The sequence below is a fragment of the Scyliorhinus torazame genome, chromosome 4, assembly GCF_047496885.1.
Source record: "Scyliorhinus torazame isolate Kashiwa2021f chromosome 4, sScyTor2.1, whole genome shotgun sequence".
Lineage (NCBI taxonomy): Eukaryota > Metazoa > Chordata > Chondrichthyes > Carcharhiniformes > Scyliorhinidae > Scyliorhinus > Scyliorhinus torazame.
This window is the reverse complement of record NC_092710.1, coordinates 332,640,330-332,655,777: the sequence shown is the minus strand read 5'-3', so window position 1 is coordinate 332,655,777 and position 15,448 is coordinate 332,640,330. Positions and strand designations below refer to the sequence as shown.

General features: G+C 50.2%; 1 protein-coding gene across 2 annotated transcripts in view; it reads left to right on the top strand.

The window, feature by feature from the left end:
• LOC140411147 (CSC1-like protein 2) overlaps positions 1-15,448 on the top strand; it is a 187,572-nt gene that overhangs the window by 152,640 nt on the left and 19,484 nt on the right. For both annotated transcript variants that reach the window (XM_072500213.1, XM_072500214.1), the window contains exons 17-19: positions 6,629-6,694; positions 7,231-7,393; positions 9,570-9,675. In XM_072500213.1, coding sequence (XP_072356314.1) covers positions 6,629-6,694; positions 7,231-7,393; positions 9,570-9,675 — 335 coding nt within the window. The remainder of the gene's footprint in view (positions 1-6,628; positions 6,695-7,230; positions 7,394-9,569; positions 9,676-15,448) is intronic.

The following is a 15,448-nucleotide window of genomic DNA, read 5'->3' as shown; positions in this document are numbered from 1 at the left end:
CCAGTTTTAAACAAATAAATAAATAATATATAAACAAAAACACAAACAAAACTGAATGGCAACTGCCTTGTCCAAAAATACAATCCAACAATCCAATAACCTATAACAACTACCTATACATATTATACATAGACAATAACATCTCTGAGAGTCCGTTCGATTCCTCCCCCCCCCCTTTCCCCCTTTCCCCCCTTCCACCCCCCCCCCCTCCCCTCCCCCTCCCCCTGGGTTGCTGCTGTTGTCTACTTCTTTTCCATTCCCTCTATCTTTCTGTGAGGTAGTCGACGAACGGTTGCCACCGCCTGGTGAACCTCTGAGCCGAACCCCTTAACACAAACTTAATCCGTTCTAACTTTATAAACCCTGCCATGTCGTTTATCCAGGTCTCCACACCCGGGGGTTTGGCTTCCTTCCACATTAACAATATCCTGCGCCGGGCTACTAGGGACGCAAAGGCCAACACGTCAGCCTCTCTCGCCTCCTGCACTCCCGGCTCTTCTGCAACCCCAAATATAGCCACCCCAGCTTGGTTCGACCTGGACCCCCACCACCTTCGAAAGCACCTTTGCCACCCCCACCCAGGCCGGGCATGACCAGAACATGTGGGTGTGATTCGCTGGGTCTCTCGAGCATCTCGCACACCTATCCTCTACTCCAAAAAATTTACTGAGCCGTGCTCCAGTCATATGCGCCCTGTGTAACACCTTAAATTGTATCAGGCTTAGCCTGGCACACGAGGACGATGAGTTTACCCTACGTAGGGCATCAGCCCACAGCCCCTCCTCAATCTCCTCCCCCAGCTCCCCTTCCCACTTCCCTTTCAGCTCATCCTCCATGATCTCCCCCTCGTCCCTGTATATGTCTGACACCTTACCATCCCCCACCCATGTCTCTGAGATCACTCTATCCTGCACCTCCTGCGTCGGGAGCTGCGGGAATTCCCTCACCTGTTGCCTCGCGAAAGCCCTCAATTGCATGTACCGAAATGCATTCCCTTGGGGCAACCCATATTTTTCTGTCAGCGCTCCCAGACTTGCAAACGTCCCATCTACAAACAGATCTCTCAGTTGTACTACCCCAGCTCTTTGCCATGCTCCAAATCCCCCATCCATTCTCCCCGGGACGAACCTATGATTGTTTTTTATCGGGGACCGCACCGAAGCTCCCGTCCTTCCCCTATGCCGTCTCCACTGCCCCCAAATTTTCAATGTAGCCACCACCACCGGGCTTGTGGTGTATTTCTTTGGTCAGAACGGCAACGGTGCCGTCACCATTGCTTGTAGGCTAGTCCCCCTGCAGGACGCCCTCTCCAATCTCTTCCACGCCGCTCCCTCCCCTTCTCCCATCCACTTACACACCATTGAAACATTGGCGGCCCAGTAGTACTCACTTAGGCTCGGTAGTGCCAGCCCCCCACTGTCCCTACTATGCTGCAAGAATCCCCTCCTCACTCTCGGGGTCTTCCCGGCCCACACAAAACTCATAATACTCTTCTCGATTCTTTTGAAAAAAGCCTTCGTGATCACCACCGGGAGGCACTAAAATACAAAAAGGAATCTCGGGAGGACCACCATTTTAACCGCCTGCACCCTACCTGCCAGTGACAGGGACACCGTGTCCCATCTCTTGAAGTCCTCCTCCATCTGTTCCACTAACCGCGTTAAGTTAAGCCTGTGTAATGTACCCCAATTCTTGGCTATCTGGATCCCCAAGTACCGGAAGTCCCTTGTTACCTTCCTCAACGGTAAATCCTCTATCTCTCTGCTCTGCTCCCCTGGATGCACCACAAACAACTCACTTTTCCCCATGTTCAGTTTGTACCCTGAAAAATCCCCAAACTCCCCAAGTATCCGCATTATCTCTGGCATCCCCTCCGCCGGGTCCGCCACATATAGCAACAAATCATCCGCATATAGAGATACCCGGTGTTCTTCTCCCCCCCTGAGTACTCCCCTCCACTTCCTGGAACTCCTCAATTCTATGGCCAGGGTTTCAATCGCCAGTGCAAACAATAACGGGGACAGAGGACATCCCTGCCTCGTCCCTCTATGGAGCCGAAAATAGTCAGACCCCCGTCCATTCATGACCACGCTCGCCATCGGGGCCCTATACAGCAACTGTACCCACCTGATATACCCATCCCCAAAACCAAATCTCCTCAGCACCTCCCACAAATAATCCCACTCCACTCTATCAAATGCTTTCTCGGCATCCATCGCCACCACTATCTCCGCTTCCCCCTCTGGTGGGGGCATCATCATTACCCCTAGCAGCCTCCGTATATTTGTATTCAGCTGTCTCCCCTTCACAAACCCAGTTTGGTCCTCATGGACCACCCCCGGGACGCAATCCTCTATCCTCATTGCCATTACCTTGGCCAGAATCTTAGCGTCCACATTCAGGAGGGAAATGGGCCTGTAGGACCCGCATTGCAGCGGGTCTTTTTTCTTCTTGAGGAGGAGCGATATCGTTGCCTCTGACATAGTCGGGACAGCTGCCCCCTTTCCCTCACCTCATTAAAGGTTCTCATCAGTAGCGGGGCCAGCAAGTCCATATATTTCCTATAGAATTCAACTGGGAATCCGTCTGGTCCCGGGGCCTTCCCCGCCTGCATACTCCCAATCCCTTTCACCACTTCCTCCGTCTCAATTTGTGCTCCCAGTCCCACCCTCTCCTGCTCCTCCACCTTGGGAAATTCCAGCTGATCCAGAAAGCACATCATTCTCTCCTTCCCATCCGGGGGCTGAGCTTCATATAATCTTTCGTAAAATGCCTTGAACACTCCATTCACTCGCTCCGCTCCCCGCTCCATCTCTTCCTCCTCATCTCTCACCCCCCCTATCTCCCTCGCTGCTCCCCTTTTCCTCAGTTGGTGGGCCAGCAACCTGCTCGCCTTCTCCCCGTATTCGTACTGTACACCCTGTGCCTTCCTCCATTGTGCCTCTGCATTACCCGTAGTCAACAAGTCAAATTCTACATGTAGCCTTTGCCTTTCCCTGTACAGTCCCTCCTCCGGTGCCTCCGCATATTGTCTGTCCACCCTCAGAAGTTCTTTCAACAACCGCTCCCTTTCCCTACCCTCCTGCTTTCCTTTATGTGCCCTAATAGATATCAGCTCCCCTCTAACCACTGCCTTCAGCGCCTCCCAGACCACTCCCACCTGTACCTCCCCATTATCATTGAGTTCCAAGTACCTTTCAATACACCCCCTCACCCTTAAGCACACCCCCTCATCTGCCAATAATCCCATGTCCATTCTCCAGGGTGGACTCTGTTGTTTTTCTTCCCCTATCTCCAGGTCCACCCAATGTGGAGCATGATCCGAAATGGCTATAGCCGTGTACTCTGTCCCCGTCACCTTTGGGATCAGTGCCCTTCCCAGAACAAAAAAGTCTATCCGTGAATAAACTTTGTGGACATAGGAGAAAGACGAAAACTCCTTACTCCTAGGTCTACTAAATCTCCAGGGATCTACTCCTCCCATCTGCTCCATAAAGTACTTAAGCACCCTAGCTGCAGCCGGCCTCCTTCCGGTCCTGGACCTCGATCTGTCCAGTCCTGGGTCCAGCACCGTATTAAAATCTCCACCCATTATCAACTTCCCCACTTCTAGGTCCGGGATTCGTCCTAACATACGCCTCATAAAGTTGGCATCATCCCAGTTAGGGGCATACACGTTCACTAATACCACCGCCACCCCTTGCAATTTGCCACTCACCATCACGTATCTGCCCCCACTATCCGCCACTATAGTCTTTGCCTCAAACATTACCCGCTTCCCCACTAGTATGGCCACCCCCCTGTTTTTTGCGTCTAGCCCCGAATGAAACACCTGCCCCACCCATCCTTTGCGTAGTCTGACCTGGTCTATCAGCTTCAGATGCGTCTCCTGAAGCATAACCACATCTGCCTTAAGTTTCTTTAGGTGTGCGAGTACCCGTGACCTCTTAATCGGCCCATTCAGCCCTCTCACATTCCACGTGATCAACCGGGTTGGGGGGCTCTTTACCCCCCCCCCCTTGATGACTAGCCATCTCCTTTTCCAATCCAGCTCCTCACCCGGTTCCCACGTAGCCGTATCTCCCCCAAGGGGCACCCCCGCCCCGACCACCCCCCATACCAGCTCCCCCTTCTCTCCAGCAGCAGCAACCCAGTTAACCCCCCCCCCCCCCCCGCTAGATCCCAAACTAGCGTAATTGCACCCCCCATGTTGCTCCCAGAAGTCAGCAAACTCTGGCCGACCTCGGCTTCCCCCCGTGACCTCGGCTCACACTGTGCAAGGTCCCCTCCTTCCTGCTTCCCTGTTCCCGCCGTGATTACCATAGCGCGGGAACAAAGCCCGCGCTTCCCTTTTGGCCCCGCCCCCAATGGCCGGCGCCCTCAGCTCCTCATCCTCCCTCCCCCACGACATGGGGAAGAGAGAAAAGTTACAGGGTCGCAGCATTAACAACTTGGGAAGTCATCTCTTCCCTCTTTTCCCCCCCTTCATCCCACATATTCACCCCCCCACTTTGTCCCAAACGTTCTTTTTATGGCCCGCTCACTCCAGTTTCTCCTCGACAATAAATGTCCACGCCTCATCTGCCGTTTCGAAATAGTGGTGTTTCCCTTGATGTGTGACCCACAGTCTTGCCGGTTGCAGCATTCCAAATTTAATCTTCCGTTTGTGCAGCACCGCCTTGGCCCGATTAAAGCTTGCCCTCCTTCTCGCCACCTCCGCACTCCAATCTTGATATACGCGGATCACCGCGTTCTCCCACCTACTGCTCCGAGTTTTCTTTGCCCATCTGAGGACCATCTCTCTGTCCTTATATCGGAGAAATCTCACCACTATGGCTCGAGGAATTTCTCCAGCCCTCGGTCTTCGCGCCATAACTCGATAGGCTCCCTCCACCTCCAGCGGACCCATCGGGGCCTCCGATCCCATTAACGAGTGCAGCATCGTGCTCACATATGCCCCGACGTCCGCCTCTTCTACACCTTCGGGAAGACCAAGAATCCTTAAATTCTTCCTCCTCGCATTATTCTCCAGCACCTCCAGCCTTTCCACACACCTTTTGTGTTGTGCCTCGTGCATCTCCGTTTTCACCACCAGGCCCTGTATATCGTCCTCATTCTCAGCAGCCTTTGCCTTCACGACCCGAAGCTCCTGTTCCTGGGTCTTTTGCTCCTCCTTTAGCCCCTCAATCGCTTGTAATATCGGGGCCAACAGCTCCTTCTTCATCTCCTTTTTGAGTTCTTCCACGCAACGCCGCAGGAACTCTTGTTGGTCAGGGCCCCATATTAAACTGCCTCCTTCCGACGCCATCTTGCTTTGTGCCTGCCTTCCTGGCCGCTGCTCTAGAGGATCCACCACAATCCGGCCACCTTCCTCTCTTTTTTCCATCCGTGTCCAGGGGGATTCCCTTCTGGTTTACCGCACGGTGTTTTTTGCCGTTAAAATTGCCGTTGGGGCTCCTGTCAAGAGCCCAAAAGTCCGTTCCACCGGGACCTGCCGAAACGTGCGACCTAGCTGGTCATCGCCGCACCCGGAAGTGGATGGCTCCAGTCTGCGCCGCAATCAACGTGCCCTTCATCTCGTTCCACGCTCGCTACGTGATCCTCCACTATTGCCTCACCCTCCTGCTGACCCTGACCTGGACAATGCAGAGATTCCGGTCACTCTGCATCCTCCTCACTCTGACGCAGTCCAGCCCGCTCCTCAGCCGGTGGCTCCTGACCCACCCTTGAGGCGGTCAACCAGAATTTGTCGCCCACCTCCGAGACTTAATTTGTGAACTTTGTGGACTTATGGACTTTCTGATTTGTTCTGTTCTTCCGTTTAATCGTTCAAGTGGTTTGTATATAGTGTTCATCTCGTTATTCTTGTGACATACTGTTTTTCTGCACCAGGCACCTTCCCATGTAAATAGCTTAGTTCTCATGTACATAGTCCTGTAAATATTTCGCACACACGTAGTCAGGGACATTCACCACACACTATTTATTGCCACCCAGGTACATTTTTTATAAAAGGGGGGATGTCATAATATACACCAGTATATCATGGTGCAGACACACACACAGTGGGACCAATCAACACACACAACACCGCAGCCAATCACCAGTTAGAGCACACGCACTATAAAGACAGGGGGCATCAGAATTGCCGCTCATTCGAGTTGCAGCTAGCTAGGAGGACAGAGCTCACAGCCTGTAACACAGACATTCACCATGTGCTGAGTGCATCGACTGGTTAGGACAAGGCAAAGGTCTTTAGTTAAAGCTAGTATCGTGTTAACCCACAGTGAGAGTATGTTAAACAGTTAATGACTCAATAAAATAGTGTTGCACTACTTCAAGTGTTGGTGACCTGTATGTGTTCCACGGATCCAGAACACCCAACACATCAGAGAGATTGAGCCTCTTGGCTCGGTCCTCAAGCTTTTATTCCTTCTTCCAAAGTGACATATTGGACTGAAAACATTAACAATGTGTCTCTCTCCACAGGTGCTGCCAGAGCTGCTGCGTTTTTCCATCAATTTGGTTTTTAGAGTTCCAGAAGCCGCTGCATTTTGCTTTCATCAATTCTGTACTGTTGATGGCATAACTGTATCTTAACTGAGTCATCATTTCCTGTGTGTTCCAGCCTAGACGTCTTCTTTCGATGGCTGTTTGACAAGAGTTTTCTGGAGCTAGCCAAGGTTAGATTTGAGTGAGTATTCTTCCCATGCTGTTTACATGCAGCAGGAATAAGTGACCCACAGTGAAAAGGATGAATTTATTTGGGGAGATGTGTTTGAGATTTATTTGAGTAAGTTTGTGAGATGAAGATTTTTAAGGATGTGTAATTGGGTAAGGCATTTTTGAGAAATGGGTTTTTGGTGTGGGGAATACATTTATAAGGGATGGGTGTGTGTGTACACACACACGGGATGGATGACACATAGGTTGATGCATATGTGTATGGGGACTATGTATACACGAGGGATGAATTAATGGAAAATGTACAAGGGGTTAGATTATGGGACAGGGTATGCGTGGTGGGTTTATAGATTGAGTCTGAAGAAGTGGGTATATTTCTTCCAAGTGAGGGCTTAAGTGGGTCGGTGCAGACTCGATGGGCCGAATGGCCTCCTTCCGCACTGTATGTTCTGTGTTCCAACCGGTCACTGATGCTGGTGGAGCTCTATCACAGAGCTGTTTGACTAGAGCTCCCCACGAGACAATGTCATCTTATTCTATTTCCAGATGCGTGTTTCTCCCTGATCAGGGCGCCTTCTTTGTGAATTATGTCATTGCGGCTGCCTTCATTGGGAACCCGATGGCTCTTCTGCGTTTCCCCAGTCTGCTGCTCTACGCGGCCAGGATGTTCATGGTCAAATCAGCTGCAGAGAAAAAGGTCATCAAACAGGTGGGTCCTGGTCCTGTCTATAGGTTTGCCTTCATTATGTAGGGCCACAGTTCCTTTGTGAAACCTAGGAACAGGAGTAGCTCATTCAGCAACCCCCCCACCCCCACCACCGAGCCTTGTAAATAACCATCTCCTCCTAGCAACACCTCCAATTCAGAAGCCGCCAAATGGAGAATCCAGGTGTCAATCAGTCCCATTACTTGTCCAATGCTTTCTACTGTTGCCTATTTTCAGCCTCGGTAATTGGGCTTGATGCTGTCATCTTCCGTATGCCCATTTCCCGACTCACCTTTCAATTAACTCAAACCCCTTGAAATTTCACTTGCCTCCTTTATTTTAATTTAAAAAATAATAATCTTTTTTTTGGCACAAGTGGTAGTACATTGACACTGCAATGAAGTTACTGTGAAAAGACCCTAGTAGCCACTTTCCGGCGCCTGTTCGGGTACACGGAGGGAGAATTCAGAATGTCCAAATTACCTAGCAGCATGTCTTTGGACTGTGGGAGGAAACCGGAGCACCCGGAGGAAACCCACGCAGACACGGGGAGAACGTGCAGACTCCACACAGACAGTGACCCTGCCAGGAATCGAACCTGGGATCCTGGAGCTGTGAAGCAATTGTGCTAATCACTGTGGTAGTGTGCCAACATATTTCCATCCAAACCTCTTTCACCTCTGGCATGCTCCATGAGTCCATACACGGTATGGTAGCACAGTGGTTATCACAGTTGCTTCACAGCTCCAGGGTCCCAGGTTCAATTCCTGGCTTGGGTCACTGTCTGTGCGCAGTCTGCACGTCCTCCCAGTGTCTGCGTGGGTTTCCTTCGGGTGCTCCAGTTTCCTCCCACAGTCCAAACATGTGCAGGTTAGGTGGATTGGCCATGATAAATTGCCCTTAGTATCCAAAAAAAGTTTAGGTGGTGTTTCTGGGATAGGGTGGAGGCGTGGGCTTAAGTAGGGTGCTCTTTCCTAGGGCTGGTGAGGACTTCATGGGCCGAATGGCCTCCTTCTGCACTGTAAATTCTATGATTCCATGATACAAACCTAAGAAAACAGAATGCAACTAGAGTTTTTCGGAAACCCATCAATTGCTTTTCCGGTGAAATTGGGACATTGAGGTTCCAAATCACCATTGAGCACTCGTGGATAAAGTATTTATATTGGTGTTGTATGTCTCAGAATATTAAAAAAGTACATTCATTACTTTGATAAGCAGTGACTTATGCAGGTAAATGCAGAATATAATACATGCACTGTAAGGTTCCAAAAACAGCAATGAGATAAATGATTAATCTAGTTCATGTTGGTTGAACAACTGTTGAACAGGATACATGGAGATCGCTCTGCTGATCTCCGAGACTAGTGATGTGGCACCTTGTTTTAAGTCTCATTCAAAGAATGCTGTGTCTCCTTGTACTGCAACATCAGCTCAGATTGTCCATTGAACTCTTAGAGGGGCTGGTTTAGCACACTGGGCTAAATCGCTGGCTTTTAAAGTAGACCAAGGCAGGCCAGCAGCATGGTTCGATTCCCGTAACAGCCTCCCCGAACAGGCGCCGGAATGTGGCGACTGGGGGCTTTTCATAGTAACTTCATTTGAAGCCTACTTGTGACAATAAGTGATTTTCATTTCATTTCATAGAGGGGGCTTTCATGGGTTAGATTTTCACCAATGAAGTCCAAAGTGAGGGATTAATGTGGGTCGGTGCAGACTCGATGGGCCGAATGGCCTCCTTCTGCACTGTATGTTCTATGTAAAAAATTCTAAAGTCAAGCTATTACCTGTATAGAATAGTCAGATGGAAGCTTTCTCCTCTACCTGTTGCATATCTCTGTCTCAACCTTGGAGATGTGCATTCTCATACCTTCTGAGTGAGGTTGCCAACTTGCACTGGATTAGTTGCAGTTCTATGTTGCAGGAATTGTGTTGACTGTATTCAAATTCACATCACAGCTCCAAATCCATGGCTTTCATCTTGGCTATCTGGACTAGATTCTAACTCAGTGCATTTAAGGGGAAGGATATGTTGCTAAGAGTGAGATGACATAGTGTACGAAGAGGCTCATGTGGATCATAAGTGGCAATATAGATTAATTGGACCAAATGTCCTAACATTCTGATGTATTCACAGTCAGTTTTAAAAATCTTTGATGTACATTTCATTGCCTTTTAGCGTCAAGTATATGAGTTTGAGTTTGGAGTGAATTACGCTTGGATGCTGTGTGTCTTCACAGTGGTGGTAGCTTACAGCATCACCTGTCCCATCATCGTTCCCTTTGGTAAGGCTTGCTGACTGTTTTACGCAACAGAAATTCTATTACTACAGTTAACTTTCTGCAAAAGAAAGCAACAAACTTACATTTCGGTAATGTCTTTTACAATCTCCGGAGGTCCTTCGAAGCACATAGCATGAAATACTTTGTGAGCATTGGATTTAGGAGCAGTCCTTCGAACCTGCCTTCCTCATTCAGTAAGATCATGATTGTGGTCTCCATTCCATTTTCCTGTCTGCCCCCATAACCCTGGACTCGTCCATCAAAAGTCTGTCTTACTGCTTTGAATAAATTAGTCAAAAGGAAAAAGGATAGGTCGAAGCATCTAAAAACTGACGAAGCGCTTGAGGAGTCCAGTGAAAGTAGGAAGGAACTTAAACGTGGAATTGGGAGAGGTAAAAGGGCCATAAAATGTCTTTAGCAAACATGTTCAAGAGAATTCCAAGGCTTTTTATGCATATATTAGGAGCAAGAGGGTCCCACTCAAGGACAATGGAGGAAGGTTGTGCTTGGAACCACAGGAAGTGGGTGAAATCTTTAAGAGTACTTTGTATCAGTATTCATCAGGGCGAAGGACATGATGGATATTGAGATCAGAGATAGGTGTGTGAATGCTCTTGAGAACGTCAATATACCAAAGGAGGAAGCATTGAGATCCTAAATTGCATTGAGGTAGACAAGTCCCCGGGGCCGGATGGGATCTATCCCAGGTTACTGCGGGAGGCAAGTGGAGAAATGGCCCAGGCCGTAACAGATATCTTCACATCCTCTTTGACCGCAGAAAGACTGGAGAATAGCCAATGTTATTCCCTTGTTTAAGAAAGGAAGCAGGGAAAATCCAGCAAATTATAGGCCGGTGAGCCTGACATCAGTGCTGGGGAAGCTTCTGGAAAAGATACTGAGGGACAGGATGTATGCATATTTGGAGGAAAATGGACTAGTTAGTGCCAGGCAGCATGGTTTTGTACAGGGAAGGTCATGACTCACCAACTTGATTGAGGTTTTTTTGAAGAGGTGACAAAGAAAATTGATGAGGGAAGGGCTGTGGATGTAGTTTATATGGACTTTAGTAAGGTGTTTGACAAGGTCCCACATGGCAGACTGGTACAAAAACTAAAATCACATGAGATTCAGGGTGGGCTGGCTAGATGGAGACAGAAGAACTGGCTTGGTTATAGAAGACAGAGTAGCAGTGGAGGGTGTTTTTCAGAATGGAGATCGGTAGCTAGTGGTGTTCTGCAGGAATCCATGCTGGGACCTCTGTTGTCTGTCGTATATATAAATGATCTGAAAGAAAATGTGGGTGGTCTGATTAGTAAGTTTGCGGATGACAGGAAGATTGGCGGAGTTGCTGATAGTGCCGAGGATTGTCAGAAGATACAACAGGATATTGGAGACTTGGGCACAAAAATGGCAGATGGAGTTTAATTCAGACAAATGTGAGGTGATGCATTTTGGAGGATCAAATCTAGGTGTGAATTATGCTGTAAATGGCAGAACACTTGGGAACATTAATATACAGAGGGATCTGGGCGTCCAGTTCCACAGTTCCCTAAAAGTGGCAGCACAGGTGGCCAAGGTGATTAAGGTGGCATAAGACTATAAGACATAGGAGCAGAATTAGGCCACTCGGCCCATCGAGTCTGCTCTGGCATTCAATCAAGGCTGATATTTTTCTCATCCCCATTCTCCTGCCTTCTCCCCATAACCCCTGATCCCCTTATTAATCTAGAACCTATCTATCTCTTTTTTTTGGTAAAATATTTTTGTTCTCCATTTTCACATTTTCTTCAGAATTTACACCCCACCAACAAGCAGTAAACGGTAACGAATACAAAATCAATCTCCTTATCAACAACAACGATCCCATCCCCCCACCACCCCAAACAATGCCCCACCCGACAATATAAGCATCAAATAAAACAAACCCTCCCACGGTGGGAAAAACAAAGAAAAAAAAAGAAAAAGGAATCAGGAATCGCCTATGGTCACCATTGACCTATAGAGTCCACCCCCCTCCCCCCTCCATCATTCAATGCCATCCAATCCCTGAAAGAGTACCGTAAATTACACCCATGAATTGTAACCGCACCCCCCCCTCCCCGACTCCTCCCCTCCACTTCCTCTGATTAAACTCCTCCCCCCAACATTCCACCCCGGCTAGACTCATCGGACCCTGTTCTGCCAGGCTCCGATGGCCACAGCCCCTCCCCCCACCTCACTCCCGTTCACAGGCCGGCTTAAACCGGCCAGTGTGGAGGCTCCCTCCCGGGTCTCCTTCCCCCTTGCCCAGTCCCAGGGAAACCAAGAAATCCCCTTTAGCACACAAACTCCGCATACACACCCAAGCCCCAAAGAGCCATCATTGCAAGTGAAAGTCCCAACTCTTCCCTTGTCCAAATATATACAACGTTGGCTCATTTAGCACATACACCAGCACGCAGTGAAAAAATACAGTTACATGAGGCTACATCGGTACATGACCATTTCTCAATTCAGCCGCAGTCCTTCTGCCTTCGCAAACTCCTCTGCTGCTTCCGCCGTCCCAAAATAAAAGTCCTTGGATTTGTAGGTCACCCTCAACTTAGCTGGGTATACTATGCCGCACTGCACCTTACTGATGTACAGTGCCTTCTTCACCCGGCTGAAGGCAGCCCGCCTCCTCGCCAGCTCCACCGTAAAGTCCTGGTATACACGTATACCAGCTCCAGCCCACTGCACCACCCGCTTCTGCTTTGCCCAGCTCAGGACCTTCTCCTTCGCACTGTACCTACGGAAACACAGAGTCACTGCCCTTGGCGGCTCACTCTCCTTTGGTACAGGCCTCCACGACCGATCAGCCCGATCCAGTTCATATCGGGAGGGACATCCCCCTCCCCCAACAGCTTCGCCAACATCGTGGCAAAATACTCTGTCGGCCTCGGGCCTTCCATCCCTTCGGGCAGACCCACAATCCTCAGATTCTGTCCCCTGGATCTGTTTTCCAAGTCGTCCATTTTGGCTCGCAGGCACTTGTTGATCTCAATCACCTTCTGCATCTCCTTCCCCATCGAGGTGAGTTGACCACTGTGCTGCAATAATATCTCTTCCACTTCCTTCAGCGCCTCACCTTGCTCCCACACCTCCGCCCTGCACTCAATACCGCCTCCCTCACCGGGGCAATTGCCTCCTCCACCAGCACTTTCAATACCGCCTCCATCTCCTTCCTCATCGCCTCCATGTGTTTTGTAAACTGCCTTCCGAGTTCCACGGCCATCACCTTGGTCATTTCTTCAGCCGTGGGCAATGCGGCCTCCCCCGGTGCCCCAGCCTCCACTTTCCTTACCGTTCCCATGGTGACCTTTCCACTCCCCGACAAGACTTTTAGCCGCTTTTTTCACAGCCGTTTTAACATTTATTTTTGACATTTCCCTTCACTGCGCCTGCCCCCTGCTTTTGCCGCCCCCGTTGCCCCTGGGACTGGGTGTTAAACTCTGAAAATGCCGTTCCTGAATGGGAGCCCTCCAATGTGCCGCTGCCTCCCGCCCGCCATCACCGGAGGTCTCCATCTATCTCTGTTTTAAAGACACTCAGTGATTTGGCCTCCATAGCCTTCTGCGGTAAAGAGTTCCACAGATTCACCACCCTCTGGCTGAAGAAATTCCTCCTCATCTCTGTTTTAAAGGATCGTCCCTTTAGTCTGAGATGGTATCCTCTGATTCTAGTTTTTCTTACAAGTAGAAACATCCTCTCCACGTCCACTCTATCCAGGCCAAGCAGTATCTTGTAATTTTCAATAGGATCCCCCCTCATTCTTCGAAACTCCAACGAGTACAGACCCAGAGTCCTCAACCATTCCTCATATGACAAGTTCTTCATTCCAGGGATCATTCTTGTGAACCACCTCTGGACCCTTTCCAAGGCCAGCACATCCTTCCTTAGATACGGGGCCCAAAACTGCTCACAATACTCCAAATGGGGTCTGACCAGAGCCTTAGAGAGCCTCAGAAGTACATCCCTGGTCCTGTATTCTTGCCCTCTTGACATGAATGCTAACATTGCATTTGCCTTCCTAACTGCCGACTGAACCTGCACGTTAACCTTAAGAGAATCACGAACAAGGACTCGCAAGTCCCTTTGTGCTTCTGGGGCGGGATTCTCCGACCCCACGCCGGGTCAGAGAATCGCCGGGGGCTGGCGTGAATCCCGCCCCCACCGTGTCCCGAAGTCTCCGCCACCAGAGATTCAGCGGGGGTGGGAATCGCGCCACGCCGGTCGGCGGGCCCACCCCGCGATGGGCCGAAGTCCCGCTGCTGGAATGCCTGTCCCACCAGCATGGATTAAACCACCTTTTGAACGGCGGGACAAGGAGGCGTGGGGCGATCTGGCCCCGGGGGGTGCCGCCACGGTGGCCTGGCCCGCGATCGGGGCCCACCGGCGGGCCTGTGCCGTGGGGGCACTCTTTTTCTTACGCCTTCGCCAAGGTCTTCACTATGGCAGAGGCGGAAGAGACCCCCTCCCCTGCGCATGTGCGGGGAGGACGTCAGCAGTCGCTGACGCTCCCGTGCATGCGCCGACCCGCGTCGCCCAGCGTACACCTTTCGGCCCCAGGTGGCGTGGCGCCAAAGGCCTTTCCCGCCAGCCGGCGGGGCAGAAACCACTCCGGCGCGGGCCTAGCCCCTCAAGGCGAGGGCTTGGCCCCTAAAGGTGCGGAGACCTCCGCACCTTTGGGGCGGCCCGACGCCGGAGTGGTTCCCGCCATTCCATTACGCCGGAACCCCCCGCCCCGCTGGGTAGGGGAGAATCCCGCCCCTGATTTCCTAAGCATTTTCCCATTTAGAAAATAGTCTCTGCCTAAATTCCACCTTCCAAACATATTTCATGCATGCATTCATCAGCTGGGGCATTGAGTACAGGAGTTGGGAAATCATGTTGCAGCTATATAAAACCTTGGTTAGGCCGCAAGTATACCTTGGAGTATTGTGTGCAGTTCTGGTCACCGCACTATCAGAAGGACATGGAAGCTTGGGAGAGAGTGCAAAGAAGATTCACCAGGATGTTGCATGGTCTCGAGGCTGGTGGCTATAAAGAGAGCTTGAATAAGCTAGGGTTGCTTTCATTGGAAAGACGGAGGCTGAGGGGAGGCCAGATAGAGTTCTACAAAATTATGAGAGGCATAGACAGGGTGGATAGTCAAAGGCGTTTTCCAAGGGTGGAAGTGTTAATTACAAAGGCGCACAGGTTCAAGGTGAGAGGGGGGAAGTTTAAGGGATACGTGCAGGGTAAGTTTTTTTACGCAGAGAGTGCTGGGTGGCTGGAACGCGCTGCCAGAGGATGTGGTGGAGGCAGGCACATTAGCAACATTTAAGAGGCATCTGGATGGGTACATGAATGGGGAGGAAATAGAGGGATACAGGCTGAGTAAGGGCAGAAGTTTTTTTTTTAGGTAGTGCATCATGATTGGCACAGGCTTGGAGGGCTGTTGGGCCTGTTCCTGTGCTGTACTTTTCTTTGTAAGTAACACAGCTTCCGCTTTTAGAGGGAGAGAATTTTACAGACACATGACCTACGGAAAGAAAACATTTCTCCTAATCTCGATCTTAAAAGGGTGACGACCTCTTATTTTTAAACCGTGTCCTCCTAGTTCTAGTCTGCCCCACAAGAGCAAACATCTCTTAGCATCCACCTTGTTGAGTCCCCTCGGGATCTCGCATGGTTCAATAAGATCATCTCATTCTTCTAAACTCCAATGGCTCCAGACCAAACTTGTTAACCTTCCTTCATAGAAGCCCTTCCTCCA